Below are 12,969 nucleotides of genomic sequence, written 5' to 3'. Positions count from 1 at the left end.
AATGTGATAGTGTAAAGTCAGGGTTCAAACCCAAGACCTCTGCTTTGATACCATGTGAAATCATCATTTATCCCAAAAATTTAAACTGATGAGAAGAAATAAATTTTATTATTTATTTTATATCTTAATACAAACATCTCTAAACGAAGTTCTAAAATGGTTGATATTAGAAAAGTTCATAAATTTGCTTTTCCCCTATAAATATTTCTATGCATATCATATTCTGCACAATTATATTAGGTGGGAAATCGTAAAGATTGGATTTTTAATAAGCCTCTACAAGCAATTTATTACAGCATACAAATTAAATGAGCTTCGAAATTATTAGGAATAATGGAGAGTGAGATCAACAACAATGTGCAGATAAGAAAAATTCTTCTAATCAGTTACTATTCACTATCCCACACCTTATATCCACTGAAAAATATCTTCACATTTTATGAAAAACACTTACACCCTATGAAAAAGTTATAGGTGTGGAATGTAGGGATGAATAGTGATTGATGCATAACATTTCTCGCGCAAATAAAACTGTCTTCAGGTGACGCCAAAATGAAGGCAAAAAAATACTGAGTGAAGGAAAACTTCATAATAACATACAACAATTCGCATGTACATGTTGCACGGTCTTGATAAACTATGTATATACTTGGAGACATTTTCAAATTTGGGTTTGAGATAAATTGTAGATTACCCCCATTTAAGAGGAGCCTCCCAATCCTCCTTTTCGATTTGATGACATGCAGCATTTTGCACCTCCTTGAGTAACATGAGAGAATGCAGAAGCACAAAAAGCTCAGACAAGGTTGTCGTACTGAGGCCTGGGAAGTGCAGTTATCCTTATTTCTCGAACGGTAAAGTGATGACAAAAGAATATGGCAATTGAGCAACTTTCATGAACAAGAATTTGGCATAAAACGAAATAACAGGAAAAGAAGTAATAATGAGAACTTACTATTTCATTAATCCGAGTAATCTTAATCAACTTCCATTGTAACTTAAAATTCTCTCATCCTAAAATACAGTAGCCTCCACACTGATACTCTCATTGTCACATACACACGGCAAAGCATTTCATGATAACTGAGTTTATCAAACATGGTCACATCGCACCCTGTCCTGATGGCCTGCCGGGCCATGTTCCAAATCTGCTTTGACTTCCCAAGCAAACTACAAAAATCTAAGCTTAAACCAAACATGATCGACTTTGCTGAGAATGTATCACACAATTACATACTATTTTTTATGCAAATAACCAAGAACATAACAAACTCATATAAACAACATACTATATACTCGAGGGCTTCACAAAACTTATTTCTCCTAGCTCCATGGATTTCATGCTATGCTGAATCCATAATGGCAGAACAACAAGATTTCAGGTTCCACTGCCCAGACGCAGGCCTTTTTTTAACTTTCTAAACCTAGAGTGGTCATTCATATTGAAAATTGACCTTCCTCCTTACCCTACCATTTTTCCACCCACGACCCATTTGATGATAGTCATTTCCATGAAACCCTGAGGTTTTATACCTTGACATGTACCGATCAGAGACTTCCTTTCTCCTGCTATTGTTTTCTGGCTCAATATAGTTTTTCTCCCACTCGTTACAACAATCATTTTTCCACTGATTCGATCCCCACGAATCATTCTGATAATTTGCCCATCCATTGTCTTCAATGGCTCCATTACTCTGACCATAATTATGCTCCCAATAATCATTGTTGTTATTTACAGCCTGGTTATAGTTCCCATATCCAGGATGCCAAGCCAAGTCGGTGGTTTTTCTCAAGTCCTCTTCAGCTTCCCCCCATCCATTGCAACAAAATGGCTGATTCAAGAGGGAATCAGCAAGAATCACAGCCTTCTCATCTTTATCTCCCTCAGAAGGAGCCTTGGATTCCTGTTCCAAGTTCAACAGCAATTCAGGATCAATGCTGGAGTTCCAATCTACTTCGTCAATATAAATATCAGGATCAGGCAATGGTATGTCACAGGGGAGGCCGTTAATCTCTGCCCAAAATCTGTTTTTTGCATTGTGAAATGCTTCTTCACCAGCAGAGTCATTCCATTGAACCACATTATCATAGAGATACATACACTTCTTGGCTTCCAGGAGCTTCCGCCATGGAACTGAACCAATTGATGTGCAGAACTTCTTTTCCCAGGAAGGCACAGATGACTGCCAAGCATCTGAAAACAAAAGGAGTAAGAAGCCATCAGTTCAATTGCACATGCAAGGATCTCCATTGTATTGACGTAAAAAAAGGAATTCGATGCACGCATCTCCTGGAAGATAGGAGTAGTAAAGGAAATGCGAGACAACTCCTTTCATACAACTAACATAACTCCACAGATTCCACCATCAGCATCATTTGCCATTTTTGGAGTATTTTAAAGTCATCGAGTCACATTATCAAAATCCACATCCAATAAACATATCCATACTTGTTAATCTATTTTAACTCAAAAAAAAAATTAATATCTCCCAACCAAAAAAAAAAAAAAAATCTTCCAACGTCCAAATCTCCATAATCAAGAAGCTTTAAAAGGAGAGAAGGAAAAGTAAAAGCCCAATACATCATGATGTCAAGATCAGAAACCCTACCAAATTCAGCAAGAAATCCATTCTATCATTTCCCTAAAACCCAATAGAAACCATCATTTTACAAAATCACGAATTATATGACTCGCCTGATAAAATGGGCACCAAAGAGACAACTACAAGTGCAGACACAAAGGCGGCTGCATCAAATTTTGAGAAAAAAATATTTTCTAAAAAACGGCCCACTTTCTTGAAGAAAAATTCAACTAGAGAGAAACCGTTAATAAGAAAAGAATACACTATTTTACAGTCGACAATCCCGTAAAAAATAAATAATAAAAAACCCAGAAAGGTCACATACACACAGGTGGCTTCCAGTTCTGCGATCGTGTCCCCTGAGTTTCTTTATGATGAGTTCCGCCTTGTTGTCTTCTCCAACGACCCATAACAGGTAAATCACAAAGCAAAACACGACAAACAAAAATCAAAAGAACCCAGAAAAGCAAGCAAAATAACAGGGAAAACAGAGTCAGAAACTGGGTTTTGAGCGGCAAAAGAGACAAAATGCAGCAATTCTCAGGTTTTGCAGGGAAAACAGCAGGAGGGTTTGTGTCTTTCTTGGCAAAGATACACAAGAAGCTTAACTTTGGTGTGATTGGGTGAGCTGCAGCAATTGAAGAGCTTTTTATGATTTTTTATTTTTTCCTTCCAAGTAAAAGCATTTGGAGGAGTGTCTATAAAGGGATCAGAGACAGGGAACTGTCCGAGGTTATTGTGACGTTATGGCAGCATATATTTTCTTCGAAAGAGAAGCCGCTTTGGTTGGTTGTCGGAGGTAATGGAAGCTCTTGGTTTTGGTTTGAATTTACTAAATATATATTGTTCCTGCCACGCTTCCATCGCCTCTTTATAAGGACTCTCCTGGCTGTGAACCATCGCCTCTTTACTGATAAGCAGTAAGCATCACGCCCCTGAGCAACGTGATTGGTAAGGAAAAAGTTTTTACCAAATTTCATAAAAATAAATTTATAACCGACATAATTTAATATAATACGTTATATTATAAAATTAAATTTAAAGAAAATATCAGTTAAATCTATAAATATAATTGATGAAATTGACTGATTGAATTTTTTATTTTTTTATTTAATAGTTAAGGATGTGAATATTAGTGAATTGATATTTTTTTAAATATTTAAAAATATATAAAAAATGATTAAAAGAAAATAAGAAAAAAAAATAATTTATATTTATCGGTTGATTTCTTCAGTTAATTCATTAGTTCGTATAGCACGATCTTAAATCTAATATATTATATAAAATTATGTAAATATATAAATTTATTATTAAAAAAAAAATTATAAGTGTAATACTTCTCCAGAGATAATATTACTCACTTGAAAATTTTATTTTTGAATTAAAAACTTTTACTGAGATTCATACTATCCACGAAAGTTTTGAGTTTTACCATCTTTGTAAAATTGTGAACTTTTTTTATTTTAATCGTCTATTCGAGTGATCTGAGACATGCTAGAGCCTAGACTCTAGAGTATATTCAAAGTTCACGCAAGCATCTAGCTTCTCGTTTGTAACTTAAATCTATCTCAATTTTATAATAATACTTAACATAAAATATAATAAATAATTTAATTTTTTTAAATCTTAAAATAATAATATTATTAAAAAATAATATTTTAATAATATTTTATCATCTCAACTCAATTCAATTCAACATTCAAATGTAATTAATACTCAATTCATGATGAATTTCAAACGGTAAAGAAGGATTGGATTCAAAATTTTTCAATCCATCTCATTTTATTTAATTATTATAAATTTTTATATAAAATATAATAAATAATTTAATTTTTTTAAAAATAAAAATAAAAATAATATTTTAATAATATTTTATTTAATTTTTAATTTTTATCTAATTTCATCTCACAATCCAAATTTAACTGTCGGTTGAATGTTGTGATCTTCTAGACCGAAAGGACAGAAACTAGATGACACCGTACGTACGTGTTTCTTTAGGTTCACCTGTGCCATACTCAGGATTGCTTTGTTGACCTTTCCTTCCTACTTTAACTGTCCAATGAATGTGACAAATCTTGTTGCCTAAGGTTATATTTAAAATTATTGGTACCCGAAAATTATGTAGTAAGTTTCCAATTCCATATTCGATCAGTATCTGTATATCCATTGGTCAAAAAATAATTACTGTTTTCATATTAAATTTTATAATTTTAAGTCATAAGATATCATAGCATGAAGTAATTATGAGAATAATTAGATAGTCATTGAGAGACCAACGAACCATTAAAGTATCGTTTGAATAGTGAGTTAAAATGAAATAAATTAATATAAAAGTTGAATAAAATATTTTAGAATATTATTTTTTAACATTTTTATTATTTTGTGATTTGAAAAAATTAAATTGTTTATTATATTTTGTATGAAAATTTGATAAAGTTGTAATGACGATATGAAATGAGATAAAACACTTATTGTATCCAAATAATGCCTAATTTTATTTTTAGAAACAATGCCAGAAGAATCATACGCTAATGAAAAATTCTATTTATAAATCGGTATGGATAATACATCTAATAAAATACTTACATAACATAATTTTATTTTAAATAATTTTAAAATTTAAATTTTATAAATTAAATTTTAATATTTAAATGATAAGAATGATATGCTCTGCATAAGAATAACAGCAAAGGACTTGGGCTATGTGACGTGGCTTAGGACAACGAAGCGTGCTGCAATAGAACAAAATCAATCACTGGGCCGGGATGATTGGTCGAGTTGGTCTGAGTAGGTTTGGTTTTGTAGTTAGAGCCCAAATTAGGAAAGTCCATCATTGAGCTCTCTAGTTAAGAAACCCATAGACTAGTGTTTGGGAATATTTAAAAGTCTGATAAGGAAAAGAGTAATATTACATACTGTCCTTATTTAGAGATTGTATTATAAATTTAATTAATTTTTTTTAATTTTTTTTTAAAATTATAATAATATCTTTATCAAAATAATACTATTTTTTATTTAATAAAGAGCTTGCACATGCTGTCCCCATTCAGCAAGAAATCTGTCCTAGATTTTTTTCTCAATTTAGAAGTCTAAAAAAAAAGACACATCAAATAAAGTATATACCATTTATTAACATTCTGAAGTGTTCATTAATCTTCTTCGCTTTGAAATGCCAATATATATTTAATTCAGTGCATGCCTCAAAATGTGATTAAAGCGCATCAGTTTGGGTATTTTAAAAAATTTTTACAAAAAGTTTTCAATTCAAAAGATCTATAAATCTAAAGAAAAAACCCATTTTTCTAATAAAAACTTTCATTATCCAATCATTTATTAATTATATTTACATATAAAAAAAAAAAACTAAAACTAAAACATGGCAAGTATTGAAGAACTCTGATTTATTATGATATATATTAACACCCAATATTTAGGTGCAATAATGTTTAATTTATTACATGATGCACCAAAATAAAGTGCTAATCTTAATTGAAATTAACTTGGAACTTGGGCTGTCCACTTGGGAGAAAGAGGCCCCAAAATTTCTCATACTCGGGATATTTTTGGTTCTCGTCAAACATGGCAAACACGTAAGTTTCTATAGGCTTTCCAGGCCTCTTCGGAGTCCCTACCTGCACATGCTGAACCAAATTCGTGACATAAGTTCTTTCGTTTTCAAGTGATGTAGCTGTCCCTCCAGCTGAAGGCCAACCAGTCTCCGATACAACGATGTCCAAAGACCCCCCGCCGGCCTTCTCCAATGCCCAGTAAACTGCATCTAAACTGGCATCAAAAAGATTCTGGTAACTGAGCGGAGGATCGCTCACTACAGATGAAGGAGACGTGAAAAGAGCATAGTCAAGAGTAATATCTTTCGCGTCTCCAATGTAACTGAAATACGTGTACAAGTTAACGAGTAATGGAGACCGGTTGTTGACCAAGAAGCTAATAACGGGATCGAGAAGTGGCCGGTAATCGGCCCTGAAGGAGCCCATTGACGGAGGGTAGGACGCTCCAAGGACTCCAATCATAATGGCAGTGGAAACTTTGATCTGGTTCCCGAGGCCAGCCGCAGATATTGCGTTCTGAATGTTTTGCATGGCGGGGATAAGGAATTGTGCAGATGTATCTGTTGGCTTTATTTCGTTTCCAACTGCAATGTACTTGAATCTGACATTACCGAAGTTTAGCACGTTGTTTTGGACCCAATTGTTTGCATTGGCTTGGCTTGAAGCAATGCTTTCGAGATCCTCATTTGGAACACCTAGAATGAGCTCAATATTGGAGCCTCCAAGGGCTGCGAGAAAAGAGTGGTCTGGATCATAGATTCTCGTTCTTCGTATGTTGTTTCGGTTAAAGATAGCTACAACTTCTGCTGGCTGTGGTAGGTTATCTCCAAGCCTTCCATAACAAACACCACTTTGGGCACCTGCATCAGAATAAACAAGAAAGAAGTCAATGGCTTTATATACATATAGATCAGTCCCATCCATTAATCCAGCTTTTTAGATCAAATTAACTTTGTGGCTTGTGCTAGCTAGCTAGCTAGAGAGAGAGAGAGAGAGAGAGAGAGAGAGACCTGTTGTGCCTAGGGAAGCCATTAGCAGCCCAAACACTAGCATTGTGGAAATCAGGGAATTAGGGCTTGTGCCAGTAGAATCAAACTTGGATGCCATTAGGGAGAAAAAATAAAAAAGAAAGAAGGGGAGAATTATAGCAAAGATGGTTAAGTAAAATCTATGGATACTTGGGTGCCTTTTTATAAAGAAGGATGGATAGAATTATTTCTTATCAAAATGAATTTGTTTTTATTGTAAATAGTTATTATCGTTACAAATATTTATTTTTATTTATTTTTTTTGTCTAATTAACTACTCAACATTTTGTGGAAACTTTATGATCCCTTACTAATTTTAATATTCTTCATTTTTTCCTATGTCCAGTTGCCGAGAAAATTAATACGTACTTTTATTGCTTTTATTTTTTAATCAATTTCTTATTGCGTGCCTCTCTATAACATTGTACTTTCATGTGAAGGTGCATAGCAAACTAGTGCTTAATTCAGATCCTAATTACAACGTGTGGACAACTCATTTCGTGGTGGATTACTTACTACTAGAATGATAATTTGCTATGTAAACAAACTCATTTTGAAAGGAAATTCATTTTCACAAGAAATAGCTAGCCATAAATAATTAACAATTTTCTTGTAGTTGTCACAACAAGCTGTCGGGTTCCAATTAAATTAATTCGTATATATTTTTTATGATTTTTTACCATTATGAACATAAATATTGAATTTAATCATATATTTTATTATTTTCACGTAGGTAATTAAATAATAAGATTCGTGTATGCATTTTAGGGGGATATTTGCATGCATGAATTAATAGTGGAAGATCTAAAAGGATCCTTTAATTTGTTGCCTATTATATATATTAAATACATGCATTCTCTAGATCTACAATGTTGTGGTTATCCTTCTTAAATATTCCTCTCAGGAATTCTCCAATTTTTCAATAGCTAGCTAGCTGGCTATATATAGTAACACGACCACTCAGTTAATATGACATTGTTAGATTTGGAAGAAATTATTAGAGAATCGGAAACAGCATTATTCCATATCCTAGAATATAGTAAAGCCAGCAATTTTTTCCCCAACAAAGATATGACCTTGACAAGTGCATTAATATTTTATCCTTAAAAGCATGATTAATGAAGGCGCACACCCCCCTTAGTAACAAAAGATCATAGCCGAACTTATATGTGTGTGTATATATATATATATATATATATAATGAGTAATGCTACATATAATCTCGTATTTACTGTATTTTTTTAAAAGAATTGCACGTTCCTCGCGCACTTTACAATTGTAAATAGTAACGAGGGAAAACTTTCTTTATTCTAATCTGTCAGTATTAATGTACATCTTTACAAATAAATAGATTTATAATATGCTAGGTATAGAAAAAAGTATATAGTAAGTAGACTAATCAGACTAATTCCTAGAATCATATTGATTGCTAATCATTTTGTGCAGTGGCAAATATGGCAAGATATCTGTCAATACTCCCCCTCAAATTGGCGCATGAAGATCTGTAATGCCCAACTTATATGAAAAATAGTGAAAAATTTCTCAACCTAAAACTTTGATGAAGATGTTGGCAAATTGCTCATTTGAAGAGATATGAATGAATTGGAGAAAGCATGAGCGAATCTTATCATGGATGATGTGGCAATCAATCTCAATGTGTTTGGTGCGCTCATGAAACACAGGGTTGTGAGCGATGTAGAGAGTAGATTGATTGTCACGATGTAAGGTGAAAGGCTCAGGATGGGGAATTCCAAGATCAGTGAGGAGCTGCTTCAACCAAGTGAATTCATAGGTGGTGATGGCCATAACTTGATATTCGGCTTCAGCGAAAGAGCGAACCACAGTAGTCTGTTTTTTTTTGTACACCAGGAGATCAAACTTATGCCTAACTAAATGAAGTACCCCATGGTGGAGTGACAAGTGGTAGTGCAACTGGCCCAATCAGAATCAGTATAGGCTATGACATGTAGACTGTTACAGGAGGAGAAGAAAATACCTTGTCCTAGGCTGCCTTCGATGTAATGAAGAACTCGAGTAGCTGCAATCATGTGAGGAACCCGAGGAGCATGCATAAGCTGAATGAGGATATTTACTGAATAAATAATGGCATGTCGTGTGATGGTCAGATAGATGAGTCGGCCAACCAGATGACGACAAACACAAAGATCAGGGAAAAGGTTGTCGTCTTGATTGTTGAGCTTCAAGTGTTGTTCCATATATAGGAAAGGGGCAGTCCGGGCACCAATTTGGCCACTGTTGGAAAGGATGTCGATGTCATATTTTTGCTAATTGAGGAAGATACTTGTGTAAGAGCAAGCAACTTCGAGTCCAATAAAGTATTTCAGAGAACCAAGATCTTTTCTTTTTAAATGGGTAGATAGAACACGTTTGAAAATCTCGATCTGAGAAATATCATTACTAGCAACCAAGATATCGTCAACATAAACAAGAACAAGAGTGATGCTGGTGTGAGTAACAAGAGTGAATAAAGAATGATCTGCCTAGTGAAAACCTACATCAAGAAGCATATGGCTTGGTTTAAAAAATCAGTTGCGGGATGCTTGTTTGAGGCCATAGAGAGATTTTTGAAGTCGACAGACACGGGTCTCCCCCTTAATGCAATATCCGGGTGGTGGTGTCATGTAGACTTTTTCATCAAGATCGTTGTGCAAAAAGGCATTGTTGATGTCAAGTTGATGGATGATCCAGTGTTTTGTGGCAGCAACTGCCAACAAGCAGCAGACAGTGGTCATTTTGGCAACTGAAGCAAATGTCTCATGATAGTCAAAGCCTTCAACCTGAGTGTACCATTGGTGACTAGCCGAGCTTTGTACCGCTTGATGGAATCGTCAGCTTTAAACTTAGTTTTAAAAACTCATTTACAGCCAATGAGTTTCTTACTAGGAGAGAGTCTCAACTCTCAAGTGTCCAAGTGGAATTGTCCTCTAAGGCACAAATTTCAACAGACATGGCCTCATGCCAATGAGAGTGGCGAATAGCTTCAGAATAACATGATGGATCAACAGAAGTGGTGACAGCAGTTAAAATGATAAGATGAGAGGGAGAAAAACGAAAGTATAAAAGGAAAGCAAATAAAGGATGAGCAGTACTTAAAGCCTGTGTAGCAGGTAAAGATGTCTTGGGCTCCTTGTGTAAGGTGAGACAGACGTAGTCTTAGAGGTAGGCATGTCGAATAATTGTGCGTCGAAGACGAATGATGGATGAAGATGAGGGTGTTGGGGGTAAGATGTCGGGAGAGTTATCGGAAGTAAGGAGTGGCGAATATGGCAATACAGGATTAGGAACAGGAACAGGAAGAATGGGGTGTGAAAAAGATGAAGTATTAGGAATTTGCTGAAAAGGAAATTGTTGTTAATGAAATGTGACATTACGAGAATAAAAAATGGACTGAGTGTCAAGATTGTAGAGCTTGTATGCTTTATGGGTGCTAGGATAGCCAAAGAAAAGACATTTGGTGGCACGAGGGGAAAATTTATCCCGATAAGCATGGAGTGTTTGAGCATAATAAAGGCACCCGAACACTCGAAGGTGATCATAGTTTGGTGTTTTATTGAAGAGAATTTCAAAAGGAGATTTATTTTGAAGATTGTGACCGGGGGTACGGTTGATGAGAGATATACAGTGGTAAGAACACAATCACCCCAAAATTTTAAAGGTAAGTGAGCCAGGAAGTGAAGATTAAGGGCAATATTCAGGAGGTGTCGATGTTTACACTCCACAACACTATGTTGTTGTAGAGTTTCAATACAGGTACATTCATAAATGATGTTGTGGGTATGAAGATATGTTTGAAATTGATGAGAAAGAAATTCTTGTCCATTATCAGTTCTAATGATTTTAACAGAAGTATTTAATTGATTTTGGACAAGAGCAAAAAAATGCATTAAAGCTTCAGATTTAAAACGCATAAGATATATCCAAGTAGTGCAAGAAAAATCATCAATGATTATGAGAAAATAATAAGCCCCACATAGAGAAAATGTATGATAGCCACCCTAAATATCACAAAAATGCAATTAAAATGAGAAACACTTTTATTAGCATGAGTAAAAAAAGGTAATATTGTGTGCTTAGAATGAGCACAAATGTCACAATCAGAGACAATACAAGGAGAATTAAAAAGACTAAGAGTTGTGAAACTAGAAGGATGACCTAGATGTTGATACCATAAGATCTTATTAGTAGTGGGTTGTGCAGATAATGCTAGAGGAGAGTCAGGCCGATACATGTAGAACCCATTGCAAAGATCACCCGCTTCAATCGACGAAGTCGATTGTAGGTCCTGAAATAAACAAATAGTAGAAGATAATAAAATAACACAAGAGATCTAAAGGGTAAGTTGGGGAACAGATAAAAGTTTGAAGGAGAATTTGAGAACAAAATAAACTTGAGATAAAGTGAGGGAAGGGGAGAAAACACAAGTCCCTATCCCTTCGATAGGAACTTGTTGTCCAGTGGGGAGCCGCATGAGTTGCTCAAAGTCAAGGCTCCTCAGATCGGCGAATGACTCATGTCGATGGTACATATGGTGGCTGGCGCCGCTGTCCACGACCTAGTGATGGTGCCGATCAAAAGAAAAAATAAAGGAGAGGACAGAAGGGGTGATATCGACAAAATGTGCCAAAAGAGATAATGAAGTGGAGGAGGAAGAATAGATGTTGGCCATTGGGGCAGAGTGGAGTTTGAGGGATCGGATGTTAGGCTGATACCATGTTAAAATTGCAAAGAGGGAAAACTTTATTTATTCCAATCTATCAATACTGATGTATATCTTTACAAATAAATAGATTTACAATGTGCTAAGTATATACAGTAAGTAGACTAATCAGACTAATTCCTAGAATCATGTTGATTGCTGATTTTGTGCAGTGACAAATATGACAATTTTGTGCAGTGGCAAATATGGCAAGATATCTGTCAATAGTAAATATCATTTCTCATATATAATTATAAATGATATTTACAGTCTTATAAAGGTGTACAAGTTCTTCACACTCTTTTTAAAAAAATAGATAAATCTAATATCCATATAAAAAGTTATTTTTTTAATAGTAAATCTTATATTTTTTTCAAAGAGATATATTAATATGTAAAGTTTGTATACCTTAAAATTTTATCTAACATTAATCTTAATTAATGGTTGCGAATAAATAGACCAAAGAGCTGATTGTATAGAATGAATGCATCATGGATGATATTTCCTGAATCCTAACAAAAGTACTTAATTTGAAAAGCATATATATGCAATATTAGTATACTGGATTTCATGATTCCCACTCGTACGTACGTGATCAGACATTAATTCAACGTGCACGCGTGGAAGAATATCATACAAATAAAGACATGATGAGCGGATTAACCTGCTTGTGAATTGAAAGAGGTAGGCATAATTACTAAGATTGGAGACAAATATAATCCACGTGCATGCATGCATTTACGTTCAAAATAAATGAGTTATTTGATAAGAGTGAAATGATAATATAATATGAGCAGTCTCTATTTAAAAACTGTATGTAAACTAAAAATAATATTTGTTTTGAATCTTCAAATATATATATATATATATATATATATATATATATATATATATATACACACACACATACACACACTTGCGATTAAAATTAATTGATTTGCGATAATTACACACGTATACATGATCAATCGTTTTGACTAAAAACAATAAAAATCCAGGCCGGTGAAAAATACACTTTGGTTTTCTCATACGTACGTATAACTTACGATGTTTTGCAAACAAAAAAATGTTTA

The 12,969-nt window shown here is 34.2% G+C and overlaps 2 protein-coding genes across 2 annotated transcripts; both read right to left on the bottom strand.

Moving 5' to 3' along the window:
* Positions 1-933: 933 nt before the first annotated feature.
* LOC121268427 lies at positions 934-3,467 on the bottom strand. The gene is made up of 2 exons (XM_041172698.1): positions 2,908-3,467; positions 934-2,194 (listed from the first exon to the last, which is right to left on the bottom strand). The coding sequence occupies exons 1-2, from the start codon at positions 2,990-2,992 to the stop codon at positions 1,434-1,436; spliced, it is 846 nt and encodes a 281-aa protein (XP_041028632.1). The 5' UTR covers positions 2,993-3,467; the 3' UTR covers positions 934-1,433.
* A 2,561-nt stretch (positions 3,468-6,028) lies between these two features.
* Positions 6,029-7,298, bottom strand: LOC121268426 (glucan endo-1,3-beta-glucosidase). Its single transcript, XM_041172697.1, has 2 exons — positions 7,162-7,298; positions 6,029-7,011 (listed from the first exon to the last, which is right to left on the bottom strand). Exons 1-2 carry the CDS (start codon positions 7,256-7,258, stop codon positions 6,068-6,070), a joined length of 1,041 nt encoding a protein of 346 aa, XP_041028631.1. The 5' UTR covers positions 7,259-7,298; the 3' UTR covers positions 6,029-6,067.
* Between the last annotated feature and the right edge of the window lie 5,671 nt (positions 7,299-12,969).

This window comes from Juglans microcarpa x Juglans regia, chromosome 5S, assembly GCF_004785595.1.
Source record: "Juglans microcarpa x Juglans regia isolate MS1-56 chromosome 5S, Jm3101_v1.0, whole genome shotgun sequence".
In the NCBI taxonomy this organism is placed as follows: Eukaryota; Viridiplantae; Streptophyta; class Magnoliopsida; order Fagales; family Juglandaceae; genus Juglans; species Juglans microcarpa x Juglans regia.
This window is presented reverse-complemented; position numbering and strand designations above follow the sequence as displayed.

What these genes read in the sequence shown, in the direction of transcription:
- LOC121268427 (XM_041172698.1), bottom strand. Translation starts at nt 2,992, where the DNA reads ATGGGTCGTTGGAGAAGACAACAAGGCGGAACTCATCATAAAGAAACT. An exon ending in GAACTGGAAGCCACCTGTGT is followed by an intron (nt 2,195 to 2,907) that starts GTATGTGACCTT and finishes TTTTGTTTTCAG; the next exon opens with ATGCTTGGCAGTCATCTGTG.
- LOC121268426 (XM_041172697.1), bottom strand. Translation starts at nt 7,258, where the DNA reads ATGGCATCCAAGTTTGATTCTACTGGCACAAGCCCTAATTCCCTGATT. An exon ending in GGCTTCCCTAGGCACAACAG is followed by an intron (nt 7,012 to 7,161) that starts GTCTCTCTCTCT and finishes ATTCTGATGCAG; the next exon opens with GTGCCCAAAGTGGTGTTTGT.